The sequence below is a fragment of the Electrona antarctica genome (assembly GCF_951216825.1).
Source record: "Electrona antarctica genome assembly, contig: scaffold_81, whole genome shotgun sequence".
Taxonomy (NCBI): Eukaryota; Metazoa; Chordata; class Actinopteri; order Myctophiformes; family Myctophidae; genus Electrona; species Electrona antarctica.
The window spans coordinates 171,216-195,021 of NW_027638136.1; the positions used below are offsets into that span (position 1 = coordinate 171,216).

Below are 23,806 nucleotides of genomic sequence, written 5' to 3' on the forward strand. Positions count from 1 at the left end.
TGTACAATATAATCAAACTGGTAGTTTGAATTAAATGGGAAACCAAACCACAGGAAAGGCCTTTTCACCATCAGCAGTGTAAGGATTGTGAACTGAAGCTGTATAAAATATAAGGTCTCTTTGCAGATTGATTCTGAAGCTGTATAAAGTATAAACCATTATAAGGTCTCTTTGCAGATTGATTCTGAAGCTGTATAAAGTATAAACCATTATAAGGTCTCTTTGCAGATTGATTCTGAAGCTGTATAAACTAAACTTTTTTGACTTATTTATATTCAGAGTATTGTCTTGCACTTGATATATTTATTCTTGTATGAGCCTGTTGTCTTTTAGGATAGTTTTTTTCTGCTGCTGCAGTTGGAAAGAATGACAAATAAAGCAATCTTGGATCTATAAACCAATTGGCAGTTGCTGCTCTTCCGTGAACAGAAAATATATGTACAGGTCTGGAAATCTAAACTAATATAACAATAGAGGGTATGCGCATGCTTAAAGTGAATGGCACATCGAGTGGCAAAGCAACAGGCAAAGTGAGTTTAACATTGTTTAATGCAATAAGATTGGACTTTTGTGTGGATTATGGGCTATCAAGGTCAGAAAGTCGTTTTTTGCCACTCAGTAGGCATTCCTGCATAACTTCCGGGTTTGATGATGTCACGCGCATACCCTCTATTAGCAGGGATTACTAGCAGAATAAAAATGAAACCCATTTAACACTTTTATAGCAGGGATTACTATCAGAATAAAACCCATGTAAGACCCAACAGCTCGTCACCAACAAAACATTTTTTATTTCTCTTCAATGTACAAAGGACATGTTTATTTTCTAACGGTAGCGATGCAGCTGCAGGGTGTTGCGTCTCTTCCAGGCCGCGCGGCGGGAGCCTCCGATGGTCATGTGGAAGCGGTGACCCTTGCCCAGGCCGCGGCTCTTCTTGCCCGCGGACGTCAGGCCACGCATCTCGCGGTGCTTGTGCACCGCCTTGGTGATCCACTGGGTGTCGGGGTTACGACGGATGGCCTTGTGGAACGTGTCGATCAGGATCACCTCGAAGAACTTGTAGGTGGAGTCTTCTCCCACCCAATAGGAGTTGAGCACGCGCAGACCGCCGCAGTGACGCCCGGCACGCTCCTATTGGAGGAGAGGAAAAGTACAGTGTGAGTTACAACCAATAGGAGGACAGGAAATACAGTGTCAGTTATACACTGTATATACAGTAATGATGTTTTAGGCCGACCAGCTGAAGAACTCATGACATTTCTGTGAGACCATTCGTGTTTCTGAAAGATGTTTCTATTCTATTGCTAGTTTTGATCACGTCAAATACTCTTTCATCTTAAAATAGCTGATCTACAAGCTAGATCTGCCATTTTCGCTGCGCAGCAGCAGCATGGTGTCACAGAAGACCTGCTGGCTTCTCTGGAATCCAAATGAGTGAAATCAGTCGTGGCGACTGAGAACTTTAATCCATGCAAGGATGGATAAAATCTTTCAAAGCCTATCCTTTTATCAATGCCTAAGGAAGATAGGAAAACATGCTGTCGGTTACAAAAACACCTCGACATCAGCCCTCTACAACCAGCTAGTGCAGCACAATTAATCTGATTGAGATCTAGATTAATTTCTAAATGTGAGCCATAACGGTGCAGCACTGGTTGGCTGTCCAATTCATTTAGTTACTCTTGTATGTATGTAGTAGTTATGACTCCAGGTGCCACATTTTTTATGTAGAAATGTTTAGCAACTACAGTGCAGCCATGCAACCAGCACACCCCTATAGGAAGAAATACACTGCAACCAGCACGCCCCTATAGGAAGAAATACACTGCAACCAGCACGCCCCTATAGGAAGAAATACACTGCAACCAGCACGCCCCTATAGGAAGAAATACACTGCAACCAGCACACCCCTATAGGAAGAAATACACTGCAACCAGCACACCCCTATAGGAAGAAATACACTGCAACCAGCACACCCCTATAGGAAGAAATACACTGCAACCAGCACACCCCTATAGGAAGAAATACACTGCAACCAGCACGCCCCTATAGGAAGAAATACACTGCAACCAGCACGCCCCTATAGGAAGAAATACACTGCAACCAGCACGCCCCTATAGGAAGAAATACACTGCAACCAGCACACCCCTATAGGAAGAAATACACTGCAACCAGCACGCCCCTATAGGAAGAAATACACTGCAACCAGCACACCCCTATAGGAAGAAATACACTGCAACCAGCACACCCCTATAGGAAGAAATACACTGCAACCAGCACGCCCCTATAGGAAGAAATACACTGCAACCAGCACACCCCTATAGGAAGAAATACACTGCAACCAGCACGCCCCTATAGGAAGAAATACACTGCAACCAGCACGCCCCTATAGGAAGAAATACACTGCAACCAGCACACCCCTATAGGAAGAAATACACTGCAACCAGCACACCCCTATAGGAAGAAATACACTGCAACCAGCACACCCCTATAGGAAGAAATACACTGCAACCAGCACGCCCCTATAGGAAGAAATACACTGCAACCAGCACGCCCCTATAGGAAGAAATACACTGCAACCAGCACACCCCTATAGGAAGAAATACACTGCAACCAGCACACCCCTATAGGAAGAAATACACTGCAACCAGCACGCCCCTATAGGAAGAAATACACTGCAACCAGCACGCCCCTATACGAAGAAATACACCATGTCAGTTACACTTCTACAGGAAGACAGGAAAAATACTGTCAGTTACAAACACCTCGACATGAACCTTCTACAACCAGCACACTCCAATAGAACCACAGGAACACCACAGAATTTCAGTTACACTCTTGCCCACCATGGGCTCTGTGCACAACCAGTCCCACACTGACAGTCCCATGGGCTCTGTGCACAACCAGTCCCATGGGCTCTGTGCACCAGTCCCATGGGCTCTGTGCACAACCAGTCCCACACTGCCAGTCCCATGGGCTCTGTGCACAACCAGTCCCACACTGCCAGTCCCATGGGCTCTGTGCACAACCAGTCCCACACTGCCAGTCCCATGGGCTCTGTGCACAACCAGTCCCATGGGCTCTGTGCACAACCAGTCCCATGGGCTCTGTGCACAACCAGTCCCATGGGCTCTGTGCACAACCAGTCCCATGGGCTCTGTGCACAACCAGTCCCATGGGCTCTGTGCACAACCAGTCCCACACTGACAGCTTCAGAGCCAGTCAAATAAAGCTATGGGAAAATGAAGCCAACGGGAAATGAAATACTTTATCGGTTCAATATTTATAACACATTAAAGCACTTCCACAAAAACTAAATCTGATCTCATCTGCAAAAGCTGAAAATCTACAAGCTCACACTGTCAAAATGTGACACACTGAGCTTGTAGATTTGCTATTTAAGTACAAGAAATATGAAGATAAAGGTTTAGTGACCGGCAGCAGCGATATGACTGGAGGTCAGCTCGTAGCCACAATGAAACAACTACCTTTTATTTCCCCAACGTTTTGACACAATACAGGTCTATATAAGCTAGAAACGTGTGCAACCTATTTTCGTTGCAACAGTTTGTCAAAGTGTTGGAGTTTGGAAGCACTCGTTTTTATTAACGGGTCGCGCTGCTGCCTCCTGCATTAAGTGCAAATTCTAAACAGGTGGTACTGGAAACAAAAGCTCTGCAGATTGAAAGGATAATTCAAGCCTTCCTTACAGCTGCAATGTTGGTGAGTTTAACGTTGTTTAACCCATTTTGGTGCTTTAAACATAGTTATAATTTAGCTATTGAAAAATAGCAATCTACAAGCTCATAGCACACCACCGAGTGGCGCGTTACGAGCTTGTATGTCTGCTATTTTTGAAAAATATTTTTGAATAATAATAATTAAAATGTGCCTCAAATCTTTCAGAAAATTGTCATGATTTAGGAAACCTTTTTTTTCTCGACGTCAGGCCTGAATGGGTTAAGCAGATCGCAGATGCAGTTTGGATGAATGGGGAGTCAATGGAGGGTATTGAAACTCTAGATTAATCCCATTATTAAAAAAACCTAGAGTCGCAAATTGCAGCTAATTGAAAATGAACGGTAGACCGTGTAGTGTGAACTGTGAACACAGCAACAGACATGTATGGTAAATAGCCCTGGTTTTCCTTGAGCACAGAAACTAACAAACAGACCACTTCCTTGTTACGTTTAGTACCAAAGATACGATGTCCTGTCTAGGCCCGTCTGACTAAATTAACTGTAAAACTCTACAGTTTAGTTACAAAATGATCATCTTCAGTACAGTCCACTGTACCAAATGAACTACATCTGAAAAACTTTCACACTACTACTGTACACTATCCCAGGTTAGGGTCAGACTCACCTCAGCGGTGGACTGCAGGCTGCGGGCGAACTTGATCTGGTTGACTCCATGGTGAACGGGCTTGCCGTAGGTGGCTCCCTTCGGCACGGGGCGTTTACGACCGCCACGGCGCACACGGATACGGTAGATGACGTAGCCTGTTGGAAGAAAAAAAAAAAACATACGCTAATGACGTAGGCTGTTGGGACAGAACAGAGTAACCCATTTAGGACTACATTCTACAAAATGTTTAACTATTTCATGTCAAGGCCCCCAAAAACTTTGTAAAAGGGCACCGACTCCCATCTGAAAATATGTCGTTCCAGGGACCTCCCAGAAGCAAAGATGAGTTAAAAACAGCCTAGACCTTAATGTACCCAGTAAACACACCCTGCATGGCCTTGTAGCCCAGCCTACAGACCCAGTAAACACTCACCCTGCTTGGCTTTGTATCCCAGCTTACAGACCCAGTAAACACTCACCCTGCTAGGCCTTGTAGCCCAGCTTACAGACCCAGTAAACACTCACCCTGCTAGGCCTTGTATCCCAGCCTACAGACCCAGTAAACACTCACCCTGCTTGGCCTTGTAGCCCAGCCTACAGACCCAGTAAACACTCACCCTGCTAGGCCTTGTAGCCCAGCCTACAGACCCAGTAAACGCTCACCCTGCTTGGCCTTGTAGCCCAGCCTACAGACTCAGTAAACGCTCACCCTGCTTGGCCTTGTAGCCCAGCCTACAGACTCAGTAAACACTCACCCTGCTTGGCCTTGTATCCCAGCCTACAGACCCAGTAAACACTCACCCTGCTTGGCCTTGTAGCCCAGCCTACAGACTCAGTAAACGCTCACCCTGCTTGGCCTTGTAGCCCAGCCTACAGACTCAGTAAACGCTCACCCTGCTTGGCCTTGTAGCACAGCCTACAGACTCAGTAAACACTCACCCTGCTTGGCCTTGTAGCCCAGCCTACAGACTCAGTAAACACTCACCCTGCTTGGCCTTGTATCCCAGCCTACAGACCCAGTAAACACTCACCCTGCTTGGCCTTGTACCCCAGCCTGCGGGCCTTGTCGGGCCTGGTGGGTCGGGGGGCTCTGTGGAGGTTGGACAGCTGGCGGTACTGCCAGCAACGGACTCGCAGCAGGAAACGCATCACGTCCGACTGCTTCTTGCGCCACAACTCCTGCATGTACTTGTACGCTCCCATCTTGGTTTATCTGCAGGGAGAGACACACCATCTTCATCAGTATCATCCAAACATCACCTTAAACCAGTGGTCCTTGAGGGGGTTCCAGGTGGTCCCCAGCTAAATGGACAGTTGGTAACCAAATGGACCCTTAAAGCTTTTTAACTGTCAAGTGTAAAATGAAACACTCTAAAGAGTTACAATATTGTTAAACATCTGCATTTGTATTTAGAAGTCTACACAATTATAGAATGTAGAATAATTGCTATTTTGATCAACGTTTGCCTGTCATCTCTCCTAATGGTACCAACATCAATACAGCATGGAATTGTGTACAAATTCCCAGCAGATATACAAGCTCACACTTTGTGCAACCGTGCAAGCTTGTACATCTGGTATTTTTTACATTTTCAAAAATCATTACTGCGAGAACTAGTTCATAAAGTGACCAGCCTGCCTCCATTCATGTTCAGTTGCTTTCTTTCCTTGCAAGACGTACAAAACCAAAGTATAAATGTTGTCATTTTGAACCAGATTTCAACTATAGCTGCTGCAGCCCAATGGCAGCTTTTAATACACAAATCACAAAACTACACTTGGGCAGCACATCATATTAGTCAAATAAATACACATTGTCATAGTATGTATGAACTAGAAGTCATGCTTGTTCGGCACTAAAAGCCCAAACCAACTGGGGTGGTTCGGGGCTTAATAAACGTCAACGATTTGAACCAGACAGTTTCAACTAATGACAATATTTACATCACTACGAGCCGTGAGGACAGTTTAATTTAGTCGGTCATGTATAGTTAGTTTTATGTTATGAACCTGAACATGCTTTATAGCCGGTTAGATAGAGGTGTGGCTAACGTTAGCTTAGCTTCCTGCTAGAAATGAAATGAAATGAAATGAAATCTATATTTACCCAGGGTATCTGGGCTAAGCTCAAGAACTTGTTTCCAGCCAGGCCCTGCTCATAGAACACATTTCATCGTAGTGGTTGATGCCTTGTTCAAGGGCATTTCAGCGGTGGTAATTTTAACGTGTCGGACGGCTGATTCGAACTGGGAATCTTCCGGTAACTAGACCGCGCCGCTATCCGTTCGGCCACCGCTGCCACTAGGAGGCTGAGACGCTCCGCAGGGACTCTTATGTTTATGTTTAAAACTCAACGTTATTAATTAATAAACAAATAAACATATTTAGTGTAAAACGTGAAGGAAGCAAAGCGCCCATTCTGTCACAGCATGAAGTGTAGTTAAGTTAGCACTCTAACTGCTAATATCCACGGCTAACAACACAGCGGCCATAAAGTGATAGTTTTACATCTTCCACATCAACAATATCTAGTTCATCCGGAGCGTCATGAAGTGCGTTAGTGATATATAATAATATTAAAGATGGATGGACAGTTTTAAAGTCTTTATTTCAACGGATTGTGTTTGATGTTGAAGGAATGAAAAGACACAGCCTTACATGATGGATGACGTCTCCACCGGAAAGAAAGAGCGAACCTACCCACAATGCTTTATGATGGCGTGATGACGTCACAGCGCTTCCTTCGGTGCGCCGCGCGTGTTCCTGGGAAATGGAGTTGATTGACTGATAGGATGTATTATTTGAATTTATTTCACAGTATGTCGAATGGGGTACATTTATTTTATTTCACACAGTATGTAGAATTTTATGTTGAATTCCTGTTCTGTTCTTTGACTATATAGAAGTGTCTATTTGTATGTCTCTAAATGTTTTGATGAATTGAACATGGTGGACAAGTGTAATGCTTAATTGGGTCGTCCACTCACAGTTAACAGTCTTTGTATTGAGTTTGTGCTTGAAATGTACTGTAATTCTGCAAACTGTTAATAAATATTTCAATCAATCAATCAATCAATCAATCAATGGGTATATAAAATAGCTGGAACTAGTGCTGGTTGTTTAGGCTAGGACCCAGTGGGTCCGGGATGTTTAACGGGGCTAATTGGAATGGTAGTCTTGGTAAAGCATATGCAAGGTATCAGACACCTTGGTTCTTATGTGTTGAGGTGTTCTTGAACTTGGATCCTGGGTCTTGCTTGGGTTCTGTAGATTCTGAGGATTTGAGATGGGTGGAGAGAGGCCTACCGTGTGCGTGGCTTAAGGTATCTGAGGTTTAGAGGCTGAGATCTGCCTTTTATGATGCGTGCAAGTCTAGTGTCACGATGATGTCACCACTGTGTATATCCTTTTTTGGGGTTTCTACATTAATCTGATGTCAGCAGCGCTGGATATCGCCGTTGTCTCCATATATGGAGTTCTAAGTGAAAGCCTTCACTTCACATTATGTAGAATGGGTACATTTCATTATATTTTACAGTATGTAGAATGGGTACAATTCATTATATTTCACAGTATGTAGAATGGGTACATGTCATCGTCTATACACTTCTATGGGGAAAAAAAGAAGGAAAAAAAAGAGGAAAAAAAAAATATGTGAACTGGGGACCACCCAAAATAAACATAATTTAACTGGGGACCACCGAAAATAAACATAATTGAACTGGGGACCACCCAAAATAAACATAATTGAACTGGGGACCACCGAAAATAAACATAATTGAACTGGGGACCACCCAAAATAAACATAATTGAACTGGGGACCACCGAAAATAATCATAATTGAACTGGGGACCACCGAAAATAAACATAATTGAACTGGGGACCACCCAAAATAAACATAATTGAACTGGGGACCACCCAAAATAAACATAATTGAACTGGGGACCACCCAAAATAAACATAATTGAACTGGGGACCACCGAAAATAATCATAATTGAACTGGGGACCACCGAAAATAAACATAATTGAACTGGGGACCACCCAAAATAAACATAATTGAACTGGGGACCACCGAAAATAATCATAATTGAACTGGGGACCACCGAAAATAAACATAATTGAACTGGGGACCACCCAGAATAAACACAATTGAACTGGGGACCACCGAAAATAATCATAATTGAACTGGGGACCACCGAAAATAAACATAATTGAACTGGGGACCACCGAAAATAATCATAATTGAACTGGGGACCACACAAAATGACAAGCACTTTGAATTGTATGTAGGAGTTGAGGCATTATTTTTTCTACAGCTCAATGTGAAATACAGGCAAAATATAGGCTTTTCTGCCACCTTGTGGTGACAACGGACAATTACAGAAATGCGTCAACATGTCCAGACTAGTCCAGACAACAATAGTTTATATATATAAATATAACTTATAATGTTCACATTTATATTATAACTACAAATAATAATTATAACCAATAATAAATTATGTCTTAAACATGATTAGTTTTATTATATAACGTATATTGTTCATTCATAACGAATCCTACTGGTGTTTATAATGATATTAAAGCAATAATAAATCATGTCTTAAACATGATTATAACTTATTGTTCATATTTATATTATAACAACGAATCCTAATGATAGCTAATAATGTTTAAGACATAATAAATGATGTCTTATAATAATCCTAATGATAGCTAATAATGTTTAAGACATAATAAATCATGGAACGTAGAATAGATTTTAAACTCAACGTGTGTCAATGTATTATTTATCATGTGCACGACGGTCACGCGCGCCGAAAATAGCCGATGCGAGAGCTTGTAGATCGGTTATTTTCGATGACTGCGCAGCCGCAGTACAAAGTCACAGAATTATATAGATGGCCAAATTCAAGTGAAACAAACCGGAAGTCTCTATTTCATAATGTGACCTTGGCGTGTTTACATCCGTTAGCCACCTAGCTAGCCAGCTAGCTAGCTAGCTTGTCAGATGTAGTAAAAAACAGAAAACAACTAGACTGTATTTGTTGTAAAACATTTTTTATTTAATCGACAGTTTGTGGTAATAATCTTATGTCCTTTAGAACAACATTAAAACATGCAACACGTATTAATATGAATGAAGAGCAAATAAAGCTAACAATAGTTAAAGCTAACGCAAGCTGCCACCTTTTAATTTGAAGAGAAAGCGGAAATGCAGCGTTTGATGTCAGAATTTTGACGTTTTAACTTGACGAGTTGTACCATTTTATTTCGAAGGGAAAGCGGAAATGAAGCGTTTTACGACGGAATTTCGACGCTTTAACTTGACAACGCCCATTACTAAAATAGCCACCAGATGGCGCTATTATCTACTTTTCAATGCATTTTGCATCACAGCGCAGCTCAAAGCAGTGATGGTTGCGTTGCATCCGCGACGCCCTGTGGGCTTGTAGATCTGCTATTTTCGGCGCTCTGCACCGTCATACGACGGTTCATAAATGTACCGGGCGAAAGTAAATATTATTAAATTATGTTAATGAATAGATTATTTTAAATTAGTTTTTTAATTCGTTATTTAGCTATTTTTTAGTTAGTTTATTAGATGAAAAACCTAAAAACAACAACAATAGCACAGATTTAAAGTGAGACACTTTGGCTGATAGGATAACACATTATTTCCATTGTGGTCCTAATATTCAATTCATCAATAGAGCATAAAATAATAATACATACTACTACTACTACTACTACTACTACTACTACTACTACTACTCATTTATGATGAATTCCTGTTCTGTCCTTTGTCTATATAGAAGTGTCTATTTGTACGTCTCTAAATGTTTTTGATGATTTGAACATGGTGGACCCTATTGGAAACAAGTATAATGCTTAATTGGGTGGGTCGTCCACTCACAGTTAACAGCCTTTGTGCTTGAAATGTACTGTAATTCTGCAAACTGTAAATACATTTTTCAATCAATCAATCAAAAACTACTACTACTACTACTACTACTACTACTACTACTACTAATAATAATAATAATAATAATAATAATAATAATAATAATAATAATAAGTCAACCAAAGGAACAGATTCCTGTATAGTGTACAGGATCTTCTCACTGGTCAACAAAAACACCTTGAAGACCATGCAGCTATTTTGTGTGTGTGTGTGTGTGCGTGTGTGTGTGTGTGTGTGTGTGTGTGTGTGTGTGTGTGTGTGTGTGTGTGTGTGTGTGTGTGTGTGCGTGTGTGTGTGTGTGTGCATGTGTGTGTGCATTTGGTTTGGTACATAGGCCTACATATGCCTATAATCTTTACATGATTTGACTGTAGGCTATTTCATTTTGTATTTAATGTTCTGATGCATAGAAAATGGAGGAGTATTACGTGGAGTGCTTTCATGTTTTTTGAGTGGTGTAAACCACTCCTACAACTGGCTTTGTTAGTGCAGAAAAAATTAGCATGGTTGCTACGGTCACCCAGTTCACCCGGGTGTGATTTCATTACGTCAGAGCTGATTTCATTACGTCAGAGCTGATCAGGCTATATAATACCTTACACCACTCAGTTCACACGGGTGTGATTTTTTTAATCATAGTCCGGCAGCCGAGGGGGGGCCTATAGTCTTTTTTTATTGGCCTAAAATATTGTCTGTATACAATCCACTTGCTGACCGGCTGTCACTATTGGGCAATTGTTTTTATAGGGGTTTCTTGTGACCCTACCATTAACATCCTATGGGAGGCAAAAATGTCAAACTTTCCTTTTGCTTTAAGTAGCATGCTGTGACATGTCAAACTAGGGGGTTGTCATGATTCTGAATCCATTCCAAGCATTCGTTTTGCACAAAATGCACTCCTTGGGTTAAAAACGGCCATAGACGTCATGACAAATGTGATGAGGTCAGCACATTTTGTGCAAAACTAATGCTATCAGACCTTGTATACAGACAGCTTTTTTTCATTTAAGAAACATGGCTTTTTTAAATCAGAGAGATGCAGAAGTACTTGTATGCTTTTATCACAAGCCGGCTAGATTATTGCAACTCCCTTTTTACAGGATTACCCAAATAATCTATGAAAAGATTACAGATAATCCAGAATGTGGCAGCTAGAAACAAATACCAGAAGAGATCACATTAGTCCAGTCCTGTCAACACTACATTGCACCGATATCTTTTAGAATAGATTTCAAAGCACTTTTATTTGTTTATAAAGCACTTAATACCATGGCACCGTCATAAGGAATCGGATTCCATAAACTTTTATGTCCAACTAGAAAACTCAGCACTCAGGTCTTCATCCGCTCTTCTACTAAAATCGCAGAAAGCTCAACATATGAACACCCATAGATATATATGAGAACACCGGTGAGGCCGCATTCTGGGCCCCTAGTTGTGGAACACAGGAACACTGAACACTCTACCACTGCACCTGAAAGGACCTGCTGGGTCTGCTGTGGAACACTCTACCACTGCACCTTAAAGGACCTGCTGGGTCTGCTGTGGAACACTCTACCACTGCACCTTAAAGGACCTGCTGGGTCTGCTGTGGAACACTCTACCACTGCACCTTAAAGGACCTTCTGGGTGTGCTGTGGAACACTCTACCACTGCACCTTAAAGGACCTGCTGGGTCTGCTGTGGAACACTCTACCACTGCACCTTAAAGGACCTGCTGGGTCTGCTGTGGAACACTCTACCACTGCACCTTAAAGGACCTTCTTCTGGGACGGCTGTGGAACACTCTACCACTGCACCTGAAAGGACCTGCTGGGTCTGCTGTGGAACACTCTACCACTGCACCTTAAAGGACCTGCTGGGTCTGCTGTGGAACACTCTACCACTGCACCTTAAAGGACCTGCTGGGTCTGCTGTGGAACACTCTACCACTGCACCTTAAAAGGGTGACCGCCCTTGCTGTTTTTAAGAGCGAGTTGAACATTTGTTTTTTCAACTTGGCATTTGTTTAACATTTTTACTTTTTGTATTACTATTTTTATTTGTTAATTTGTGTATACGGGCCGGTATAGGCTATATAATATTTCTTGTATTGACTTGGCTTTTTTGTTTTCTGGCATTCCGCTGCTTGTTATTTGTTTTATGTGAAGCACTTTGGGTTGCATTTTATGTATGAAAGGTGCTATATAAATAAAAGTTTATTATTATTATTATTATTATTATTATTATTATTATTATTATTATTGAACTGTGCTTTTTCTATATTGTCAATCTATCTATCTATCTATCTATCTATCTATCTATCTATCTATCTATCTATCTATCTATCTATCTATCTATCTATCTATCTATCTATCTCTCTCTCTCTCTCTCTCTCTCTCTCTCTCTCTCTCTCTCTCTCTATCTCTCTATCTCTCTTTCTCTCTCTCTCTCTCTCTCCATCCATCCATCCATCCATCCATCCATCCATCCATCCATCCATCTATCTATCTATCTATCTATCTATCTATCTATCTATCTATCTATCTATCTATCTATCTATCTATCTATCTATCTATCTATCTGTGCCCTTGAACAAGGCATTGAACCACTACGATGAAATGTGTTCTATGAGCAGGGCCTGGCTGGAAACAAGTTCTTGAGCTTAGCCCAGATACCCTGGGTAAATATAGTAATAATTTAATTTCATTTCATTTCATTTCATTTCATCTATCTATCTAATCTATCTATCAATCATGATTTGAACATGGTGGACCCTATTGGAAACAAGTGTAATGCTTAATTGGGTCGTCCACTCACAGTTAACAGCCTTTGTATTGAGTTTGTGCTTGAAATGTACTGTAATTCTGCAAACTGTTAATAAATTCTTCAATCAATCAATCAATCAATCAATCAATCCATCGTTATTATTAAAGTTAATTTTTTCCAAGACCGGAACCAAACATTGAGGGCTTGATGTTCCTTCCAGTTGAACATAGGCTCGCACCTACTTCCGGTCCAAGATCCCATTGCCCGAAGGGATGGTCGCGCTGTGATTGGTTAGTCACTTGGTTAGTTCATATTTATCATATTATAGACATATTGTCCATAGACAGATGACGGTTTGTTTTAAACTAATATAAATACATTTATTTGTAATAGAATAAATAGATGTGATTTCATATTTATATCGTATTATCTTGAGTTTAGTGAACGCGCTGTTGCCTAGCAACCAAGCAGCCAATCCCAGTGTGGGCTGATCCCTCCGGGCTATGGGAGCGTCAGCAGCAACGTTGCAGCAGTGAAAACAAACGGTGGGAGGAACGCTAGCTAACCGTTTAGCGGCGAAACCAACAGACTGACGCTTTAATTCACTTCATTTCAACTTTAAACTCTGCGTTAGGAAGTTAAATATTTAATATAAATTACTCTTAATAAACATGGAGACCATTCTGGAGCAGCAGCGTCGCTACCACGAGGAGAAAGAGAGGCTAATGGATGCTAAAGCTAAAGAGATGCTACACAAGAAGAGCACGGTATGCTACATGCTACAAGCTAATGTTTATACTGTTATACACTGTTATTACACACATACACACACACACACACACACACCCGTTTTATTATTATTATTATTATTATTATTATTATTATTATTATTATTATTATTATTATTATTATGCCATAATGTCACTTAATGTCACTCACATTTTCACACTTATTATTTATTATTATTTTGAGAGAGAAATTGAACCAGATGGAATTTGGTTCCATTTGTACACAAAGAGTTACAAACCTGTAAGGGTCCATTTGGTTCCATGTGTTACACTCTCAGAGTTACAGACCCGTAAGGGTCCATTTGGGGACCACTTACAACCTTTACGTTTGATTGATTGAAATATTTATTAACAGTTTGCAGAATTACAGTACATTTCAAGCACAAACTCAATACAAAGGCTGTTAACTGTGAGTGGACGACCCAATTAAGCATTACACTTGTTTACAAGAGGGTCCACCATGTTCAATTCATCAAAACATTTAGAGACGTACAAATAGACACTTCTATATAGTCAAAGAACAGAACAGGAATTCATCATAGAGGTAAAAAGGGAAAAGAGACATATACAGTGAGTGGAAAGAAAAGTAACGGATTTATAAATCCGTTACGTGTGTGTGTGTGTGTGTGTGTGTGTGTGTGTGTTTTATAAACATTGAACTAATACAACATATTTCCATTATTTTCACTTCAGCTCAGAGAACAGATCAACTCAGACCATCGAACCAGAGCCATGTTGGATGTAAGCAGCAACATATCTAATATCTATGAATTAATATGTTGGATGTAAGCAGCAAAATATCTAATATCTATGAATTAATATGTTGGATGTAAGCAGCAAAATATCTATTTAATATGGAATTAATGCAGAATTGAGCTCAGTTAATATCACACACTGAGCTTGTAGATCTGCCATTTTAGAAAAAAAATCGAGAAAATGTGGTGGATGTCTTTGAATATATATATATATATATATATATATATTCTTTCAGAGGGAATGTTTTTTTAATGTTTTTTTTTTGCAGCTTTCGCCTTTATTTTATATTTTTTATAGAGGGACAGACGGTAAGTAGGCTGACAGGAAATGCGGGGAGAGAGATGGTGGGGGGTGACATGCAGTAAAAGGCCGTCGGATTGGGAGTCGAACCCGCGGCACACTGCCAGGCTCGGACTACCGGCCAAGGTGCCTGGACCGCTGAGCCACGGCCCAGGCCCAGAGGGAACGTTTTTAACTCAAATCTTTGCTTCTGGGGGGGGGGGGGGGGGGTCCCTGGAACAACATATTTTCAGATGGGGGTCAATTACATATATTTTTGGGGGTCCTTGACATGAAAATGAATGTGGAGAACGGCTGACATACAAACATGGGTTTTTCAGAAAACTGTCAGAATTTATAAGGCATTTGTAGAATCATTCTCGGGTCTAAATGGGTTAATGTAATATAGATTATAATACGTTATATTATAAATGCATCCATCGTAATAACATGTTTAATCATAAATGTTTCCATTCTGTACAGAGATACATGGAGGTGAGCTCCAGTCTCAGGGATTCCTACGAAGACAAAGACGGGTAAGTGACTGAACCCTAACAGTACAATACAGTGCAGTACAGTACAGTACAGTACAGTACAGTGCAGTGCAGTGCAGTGCAGTACAGTGCAGTGCAGTGCAGTGCAGTACAGTACAGTACAGTACAGTGCAGTGCAGTGCAGTACCATGACCATTCCTATGAAGACAAATGAAGACAAAGACTGGTAAGAGACTGTGAACGAACTGATCTCTCCTGGTCACTCAGGACACTGACCATTACATTCTGTTCTACAACTGAGCTCTCGTGGTCAGCACTGTGACCATGACATTACATCATTCTTATCATTATTACATTACAATGACTGAACTACATATTCACACACACACAGGACTGATTTCATTCATTTGGATTCCATAAAAGCCAGCGTTTCTGCACGCCGACAATACAATCTCTCAACACGTTGCAGCGCGACGTGTTGAGGGATAGTAGATCTGCTATTTTCGGTCATTAGTTATTTTTATAGTATTTGCAGTGATTAAAAACTAGTAGCAATAGAATACAACTTTAGAAGCATCTTCCAGAAACATTAATAGTCTCAGAAATGTCATAAAAACCTTAATACCTCAAATCTCATTACATTTTCCTTTTTGAGATTATATTTTGCTTTTTTCCATTACATTATATTACACTGAACTCATTTACTAACTGATCTCTACTGCTCAGTGACCATTACATTATATTACACTGAACTCATTTACTAACTGATCTCTACTGCTCAGTGACCATTACATTATATTACACTGAACTCATTTACTAACTGATCTCTACTGCTCAGTGACCATTACATTACATTACATTGATTTTAGAGCCGAAACCGAATAGTCAAAGAACCGTTCATAACCCACTGTTGTGGTGACGTGAATAAAATGTAACACGCACGCACGCACGCATGCACGCACGCATGCACGCACGCACGCACGCATGCATGCACGCACGCACGCACGCACGCACGCATGCATGCATGCATGCACGCACGCACAGATGTACAATCTAATTTTGATTTGTTTGACTCTTCCCGTGACTTGACCTTTGAACCAGGATGAGGAAAGAGGAACTGAACGCCATCTCTGGACCGAACGAGTTCGCAGAGTTCTACAACCGACTGAAACAGATCAAAGAGTTCCACAGGAAACACCCCAACGAGGTATTTAAATAGTTCCACAACCAGGAAGTAAACGCCCCAACGAGGTATTTAAATAGTTCCACAACCAGGAAGTAAACGCCCCAACGAGGTATTTAAATAGTTCCACAACCAGGAAGTAAACGCCCCAACGAGGTATTTAAATAGTTCCACAACCAGGAAGTAAACGCCCCAACGAGGTATTTAAATAGTTCCACAACCAGGAAGGAAACACCCCAACGAGGTATTTAAATAGTTCCACAACCAGGAAGGAAACACCCCAACGAGGTATTTAAATAGTTCCACAACCAGGAAGGAAACACCCCAACGAGGTATTTAAATAGTTCCACAACCAGGTAGGAAACACCCCAACGAGGTATATATTGTCTCCATGTTCAGCTGAAGGCCTGTTATATTTGCTACAGTAGTTTTTCACTGTCCTTTGTAATGGCGTGAAGTTCTTGCCGGAACTCCCAGAGTTTTAAATAAGCGACAAGCAGATTGCGCCCCCTAGAGGTGTCAGAGAGACTACTTTCTTCTTGGGAGCGTTTAACCCATTGCTGGCTGTGTGAATACCAAAAACAAAGAGAGGGTTAGGGGTTTGACATATTATTGCTTATAGCTACTTTAGAGGAACGGTCCACTTTCACCCCTGATCTGAATGCATGACTGAATGAATGCCGTAGTTAGGGTTAGGGTAAGGTTAGTCTTACGTTGATCTCTTACACTAACTACTACGGGTTAGGGTAAGGTTAGTCCTACGTTGATCTCTTACACTAACTACTACGGGTTAGGGTAAGGTTAGTCCTACGTTGATCTCTTACACTAACTACTACGGGTTAGGGTAAGGTTAGTCCTACGTTGATCTCTTACACTAACTACTACGGGTTAGGGTAAGGTTAGTCCTACGTTGATCTCTTACACTAACTACTACGGGTTAGGGTAAGGTTAGTCCTATGTTGATCTCTTACACTAACTACTACGGGTTAGGGTAAGGTTAGTCCTATGTTGATCTCTTACACTAACTACTACGGGTTAGGGTAAGGTTAGTCCTACGTTGATCTCTTACACTAACTACTACGGGTTAGGGTAAGGTTAGTCCTACGTTGATCTCTTACACTAACTACTACGGGTTAGGGTAAGGTTAGTCCTATGTTGATCTCTTACACTAACTACTACGGGTTAGGGTAAGGTTAGTCCTACGTTGATCATGTTTTCACATGTTTTTTGTAGATCTGTGTTCCGATGTCGGTGGAGTTTGAAGAGCTGGTGAAGGCCAGAGACAACCCTAGTGAAGAGGCTCAGAGTAAGTACTGATTATAGTTACTGATTATCAGTGAAGACCTGCTGATGCTACATACACTGTGCAAAAAGCACATGTGTATATTACAGGAAACCCCCGAATTGTACCAGCATGCCTGTATATTACCTAATATATTAACTGTATATATTACCTAATATATTAACTGTATATGCTGCTAAACGTGAGGTTTACGGGCAAAATACAGTGACCATAATTGCCTGTTAACTCCTCTTTTCACACAGTGATAGCTGCTGGGAAAATGCACATTAGTGTAGAAAGCCCATCCATAGAGAGATCACCACTAGTCTGATCTCCAAGCCCATCCATAGAGGGATCACCACTAGTCTGATCTCCAAGCCCATCCATAGAGAGATCACCACTAGTCTGATCTCCAAGCCCATCCATAGAGAGATCACCACTAGTCTGATCTCCAAGCCCATCCATAGAGGGATCACCACTAGTCTGATCTCCAAGCACGATTGATCGGAGCGAGCGACACTAAAACATAGTCTGATCTAGTATGATAATGATATGATAATGATATGATAACTGTACTGGTGGATATGATACTGTATATCTGTATATGGAGGTGCCAAACTAAAACCATAGTCTGATCTAGTATGATAATGATATGATAATGATATGATAACTGTACTGGTGGATATGATACTGTATAGCTGTATCTGGAGGTGCCAAACTAAAACCGTGGATTTTAGTGGATTTGCTTGTACTTAAGTGTGTGTGTGTGTGTGTGTGTGTGTGTGTGTGTGTGTGTGTGTGTGTGTGTGTGTGTGTGTGTGTGTGTGTGTGTGTGTGTGTGTGTGTGTGTGTGTGTGTGTGTGTGTGTGTGTGTGTGTGTGTGTGTGTGTGTGTGTGTGTGTGTGTGTGTGTGTGTGTGTGTGCGCGCGCAGATCTGGTAGAGTTCAGTGATGAGGAAGGCTACGGTCGATACCTGGACCTCCATGACTGTTACCTGAAGTTCACCAACCTGAAGGGGGCAGAGGTGAGTCATTTAAGGCCTATTCATAGTCCACTTTTAGGTGAAGAGGTGACCACCGAAACGGTGCTTAGTAAAAACAGAGAGATGTGTTTGGGTGAGTCTCTTGCCACCGCGGCTCAGTGGCGTCATGTTGTAGTTTTAGTGAAAACAGAGAGACGTGTTTGGGTGAGCGGTGAGTCTCTTACCACCGCGGCTCAGTGGCGTCATGTTGTAGTTTTAGTGAAAACAGAGAGACGTGTTTGGGTGAGCGGTGAGTCTCTTACCACCGCGGCTCAGTGACGTCATGTTGTAGTTTTAGTAAAAACAGAGATGTGTGTTTGGGTGAGCGGTGAGTCTCTTACCACCGCGGCTCAGTGACGTCATGTTGTAGTTTTAGTAAAAACAGAGATGTGTGTTTGGGTGAGCGGTGAGTCTCTTACCACCGCGGCTCAGTGACGTCATGTTTTAGTAAAAACAGAGAGATGTGATAGAGACACACGGGGACTACACATTTCACGCCCCCAAATGAGACGGCGTCCCCACTTCTGGTCCGTTAGAACGGTGTACTGCAGGCCAGCCCATAGAAGTCCATTGAAATTCAACTGTAGTTAGCCTACTTTTAAAATAATACCAAATGAACTGAAGACTATATTGATTTGAATATATGAATGTATGAAGTGTCTTTGTCAACATATATTGTTGTTTTCTCAATAGAGGATGTATTTCACATTTAATTTACCACTTGAATGAGTTACCCATAATGTTAACGGAGCAGAGAGGAGACGACAGACGGAGAACCTGTCGCTTTTAAGGGACGTCACTGCCTTTACGAGGCTACGAGCGCCGACTTTGAAGAGTGGAATTCTCATACATCCCGATCCCGACTGACTTTGTTATTCATGTCTATATTTTGAACATGTCACGGGCTTACTAATATGCTCTACCTACCTCGGAGCTCCGACGGTGTGTTTTACCGCTGTCAACTTGTTGTATAAAATTAACTTGGCTGAATAGTTGGGAAAATAGCCCAGCTGGAGGAGTGACATATCCTGACATTTTCAACTACCTAGTGAATTCCCCAGATGAGTATTATCCACAAATACATAGCATATAAAACGAAATACAACAAACATATCTGGGTATTGAAAACCTCAAGGGATGCGACAGTGACGTATATACTGTGCGACCCCTTTGACTTGAGATTTACAATGCTAGCACTTTTCACAAACTGATGGAGTATATTATAGTACATTGTAGGATGTATATTGAGATGGCAGGTATGTGACATTGAAAAGGACAAATCAAACATATGGGACACTTTATTGGAACACAAAAAAAATATTTCATGATGCCTCTCATAGGGATTGCATTGACAGCTGCAGTACACCGAAACGGACCAGAAGTGGGGGCGTGAAATTTGTAGTCCCCGTGTGTCTCTATTGGGTGAGCGGTGAGTCTCTTACCACCGCGGCTCAGTGACGTCATGTTGTAGTTTTAGTAAAAACAGAGAGATGTGATTGGGTGAGCGGTGAGTCTCTTACCACAACGGCTCAGTGACGTCATGTTGTAGTTTTAGTAAAACAGAGGTGTGTTTGGGTGAGCGGTGAGTCTCTTACCACCGTGGCTCAGTGACGTCATGTTGTAGTTTTAGTAAAAACAGAGAGATGTGATTGGGTGAGCGGTGAGTCTCTTACCACAACGGCTCAGTGACGTCATGTTGTAGTTTTAGTAAAACAGAGAGACGTGTTTGGGTGAGCGGTGAGTCTCTTACCACCGCGGCTCAGTGACGTCATGTTGTAGTTTTAGTAAAACAGAGAGATGTGTTTGGGTGAGCGGTGAGTCTCTTACCACCGCGGCTCAGTGACGTCATATTTAAGAAAATGTTTAAATAGTTCCACCAGCTAATTCCCACAGCATATGATCACTGTGTTTATGGGAATGCATTTTATGCAGTATCTTAATGCATTTTGACCTGAGATCAGATTCTAAAAATGTCTTCTACATCCTGACAGTTTTCTGAAAAAGCTATGTTTCTATGTCAGTCGTTCTTCGATTTTTCAAAAATAGCAGACCTACAAGCTCGTAGTGCGCCACTCGGTGACGCGCTATGAGCTTGTAGATCTGCTATTTTTCAATAGCTAAGGCATAACATAATGCTAACACCAAAAGGGGTTCCCGCCCAAAATGGGTTAATGCATTTGTGTACCTTTTTGTAATGTTTTAATTGTTGTAAACTGAGTGTTTTTTTTTATGTATTCTTGACAGAAACTGGAGTACATCTCGTACCTGTCGTCGTTTGACCAGCTGTTTGACATCTCTAAGGACAGGAAGAACGCAGAATACAAAAAGTAAGTATCAGGTTTACTCGGCAGCCTCATCGACCCAAAAACACCCCATCGAAGTCGCCAGTTTCGATGCACGGCTCACTGTGTGTGTGTGTGTGTGTGTGTGTGTGTGTGTGTGTGTGACTGTGTGTAGGTACTTGGAGATGCTGTTGGAGTATCTCCAGGACTACACGGAAAGGGTGAAGCCTCTGCTGGACCAGAACGAGCTCTACGGGAAAGTTCTGCTGGACTTTGAGAAGAAGTGGGACAACGGGACGTTCCCTGGATGGCCTGTAAGTTATTATGTATCTAACAGGACCTTCCTGTGAGTCACCTCTGTGTTTCAGTGTGTTTTCATCAGGGTTAATTTAGGGTTTAGGGTTAGGTTAGGTTTTAGGGTCTTGGTGGGCCTTGGTGGGTTAGTTTAGGGTTTAGGGTCTTGGAGGGTCTTGGTGGGTTAGTTTAGGGTTTAGGGTCTTGGAGGGTCTTGGTGGGTTAGTTTAGGGTTTAGGGTCTTGGAGGGTCTTGGTGGGTTAGTTTAGGGTTTAGGGTCTTGGTGGGCCTTGGTGGGTTAGTTTAGGGTTTAGGGTCTTGGAGGGTCTTGGTGGGTTAGTTTAGGGTTTAGGGTCTTGGAGGGTCTTGGTGGGTTAGTTTAGGGTTTAGGGTCTTGGAGGGTCTTGGTGGGTTAGTTGAGGGTCTTGATGTCTCGTTGAATTATCTTCTTTTTATCTCCGTATTCTAGAAAGAGACGAGCAGCGCGCTGACGCACGCCGGAGCCCATCTGGACCTGTCCGCCTTCTCATCCTGGGAGGTAAGGGGTTAACTCTGTCCGCCTTCTCATCCTGGGAGGTAAGGGTTAAACCTCCTCATCCTGGGAGTTAAGGGGTTAACCTCCTCATCCTGGGAGGTAAGGGTTAAACCTCCTCATCCTGGGAGGTAAGGGGTTAACCTCCTCATCCTGGGAGGTAAGGGTTAAACCTCCTCATCCTGGGAGTTAAGGGGTTAACCTCCTCATCCTGGGAGGTAAGGGGTTAACCTCCTCATCCTGGGAGGTAAGGGGTTAAACCTCCTCATCCTGGGAGGTAAGGGGTTAAACCTCTTCATCCTGGGAGGTAAGGGGTTAACCTCCTCATCCTGGGAGGTAAGGGTTAAACCTCCTCATCCTGGGAGGTAAGGGGTTAACCTCCTCATCCTGGGAGGTAAGGGTTAAACCTCCTCATCCTGCGAGGTAAGGGTTAAACCTCCTCCTGGGAGGTAAGGGTTAAACCTCCTTATCCTGGGAGGTAAGGGGTTAAACCTCCTCATCCTGGGAGGTAAGGGGTTAAACCTCATCCTGGGAGGTAAGGGGTTAACCTCCTCATCCTGGGAGGTAAGGGGTTAACCTCCTCATCCTGGGAGGTAAGGGGTTAACCTCCTCATCCTGGGAGGTAAGGGGTTAAACCTCCTCATCCTGGGAGGTAAGGGGTTAAACCTCCTCCTCCTGGGAGGTAAGGGTTAAACCTCCTCATCCTGGGAGGTAAGGGGTTAACCTCCTCATCCTGGGAGGTAAGGGTTAAACCTCCTCATCCTGGGAGGTAAGGGGTTAACCTCCTCATCCTGGGAGGTAAGGGTTAAACCTCCTCATCCTGCGAGGTAAGGGTTAAACCTCCTCCTGGGAGGTAAGGGTTAAACCTCCTTATCCTGGGAGGTAAGGGGTTAAACCTCCTCATCCTGGGAGGTAAGGGTTAACCTCCTCATCCTGGGTGGTTAGGGGTTAACCTCCTCATCCTGGGAGGTAAGGGGTTAACCTCCTCATCCTGGGAGGTAAGGGGTTAACCTCCTCATCCTGGGAGGTAAGGGGTTAACCTCCTCATCCTGGGAGGTAAGGGGTTAACCTCCTCATCCTGGGAGGTAAGGGGTTAACCTCCTCATCCTGGGAGGTAAGGGGTTAACCACCTCATCCTGGGAGGTAAGGGGTTAAACCTCCTCATCCTGGGAGGTAAGGGTTAAACCTCCTCATCCTGGGAGGTAAGGGTTAAACCTCCTCATCCTGGGAGGTAAGGGGTTAACCTCCTCATCCTGGGAGGTAAGGGGTTAACCTCCTCATCCTGGGAGGTAAGGGGTTAACCTCCTCATCCTGGGAGGTAAGGGGTTAACCACCTCATCCTGGGAGGTAAGGGGTTAAACCTCCTCATCCTGGGAGGTAAGGGTTAAACCTCCTCATCCTGGGAGGTAAGGGGTTAAACCTCCTCATCCTGGGAGGTAAGGGTTAAACCTCCTCATCCTGGGAGGTAAGGGGACCCCTTACAGCAGTATAGCTGTCTGTCTCTCACTGGGAGGTGAGACAGCAGTATAGCTGTCTGTCTCTCACTGGGAGGTGAGACAGCAGTATAGCTGTCTGTCTCTCACTGGGAGGTGAGACAGCAGTATAGCTGTCTGTCTCTCACTGGGAGGTGAGACAGCAGTATAGCTGTCTGTCTCTCACTGGGAGGTGAGACAGCAGTATAGCTGTCTGTCTCTCACTGGGAGGTGAGACAGCAGTATAGCTGTCTGTCTCTCACTGGGAGGTGAGACAGCAGTATAGCTGTCTGTCTCTCACTGGGAGGTGAGACGGCAGTATAGCTGTCTGTCTCTCACTGGGAGGTGAGACAGCAGTAGA

The 23,806-nt window shown here is 42.7% G+C and overlaps 2 protein-coding genes across 3 annotated transcripts in view; one reads left to right on the forward strand and one right to left on the reverse strand.

The window, feature by feature from the left end:
* Positions 1-768: 768 nt before the first annotated feature.
* rpl15 (ribosomal protein L15) lies at positions 769-7,070 on the reverse strand. Its single transcript, XM_079531273.1, has 4 exons — positions 7,007-7,070; positions 5,380-5,561; positions 4,367-4,503; positions 769-1,132 (listed from the first exon to the last, which is right to left on the reverse strand). Exons 2-4 carry the CDS (start codon positions 5,549-5,551, stop codon positions 827-829), a joined length of 615 nt encoding a protein of 204 aa, XP_079387399.1. The 5' UTR covers positions 5,552-5,561; positions 7,007-7,070; the 3' UTR covers positions 769-826.
* Positions 7,071-13,529: 6,459 nt separating this feature from the next.
* sf3a3 (splicing factor 3a, subunit 3) overlaps positions 13,530-23,806 on the forward strand; it is a 34,886-nt gene continuing 24,609 nt past the window's right edge. Inside the window, exons 1-9 of one of the 2 annotated variants that reach the window (XM_079531268.1) lie at positions 13,530-13,829; positions 14,544-14,591; positions 15,369-15,421; positions 16,481-16,586; positions 17,796-17,868; positions 18,777-18,868; positions 21,110-21,192; positions 21,323-21,461; positions 21,911-21,979. In XM_079531268.1, the coding sequence (XP_079387394.1) occupies positions 13,734-13,829; positions 14,544-14,591; positions 15,369-15,421; positions 16,481-16,586; positions 17,796-17,868; positions 18,777-18,868; positions 21,110-21,192; positions 21,323-21,461; positions 21,911-21,979 (759 nt within the window). In that variant the 5' untranslated portion in view covers positions 13,530-13,733. Of the gene's footprint in view, positions 13,830-14,543; positions 14,592-15,368; positions 15,422-16,480; positions 16,587-16,926; positions 16,939-17,795; positions 17,869-18,776; positions 18,869-21,109; positions 21,193-21,322; positions 21,462-21,910; positions 21,980-23,806 lie in introns of those variants that run through there. The other variant, XM_079531269.1, reaches the window with a different exon arrangement.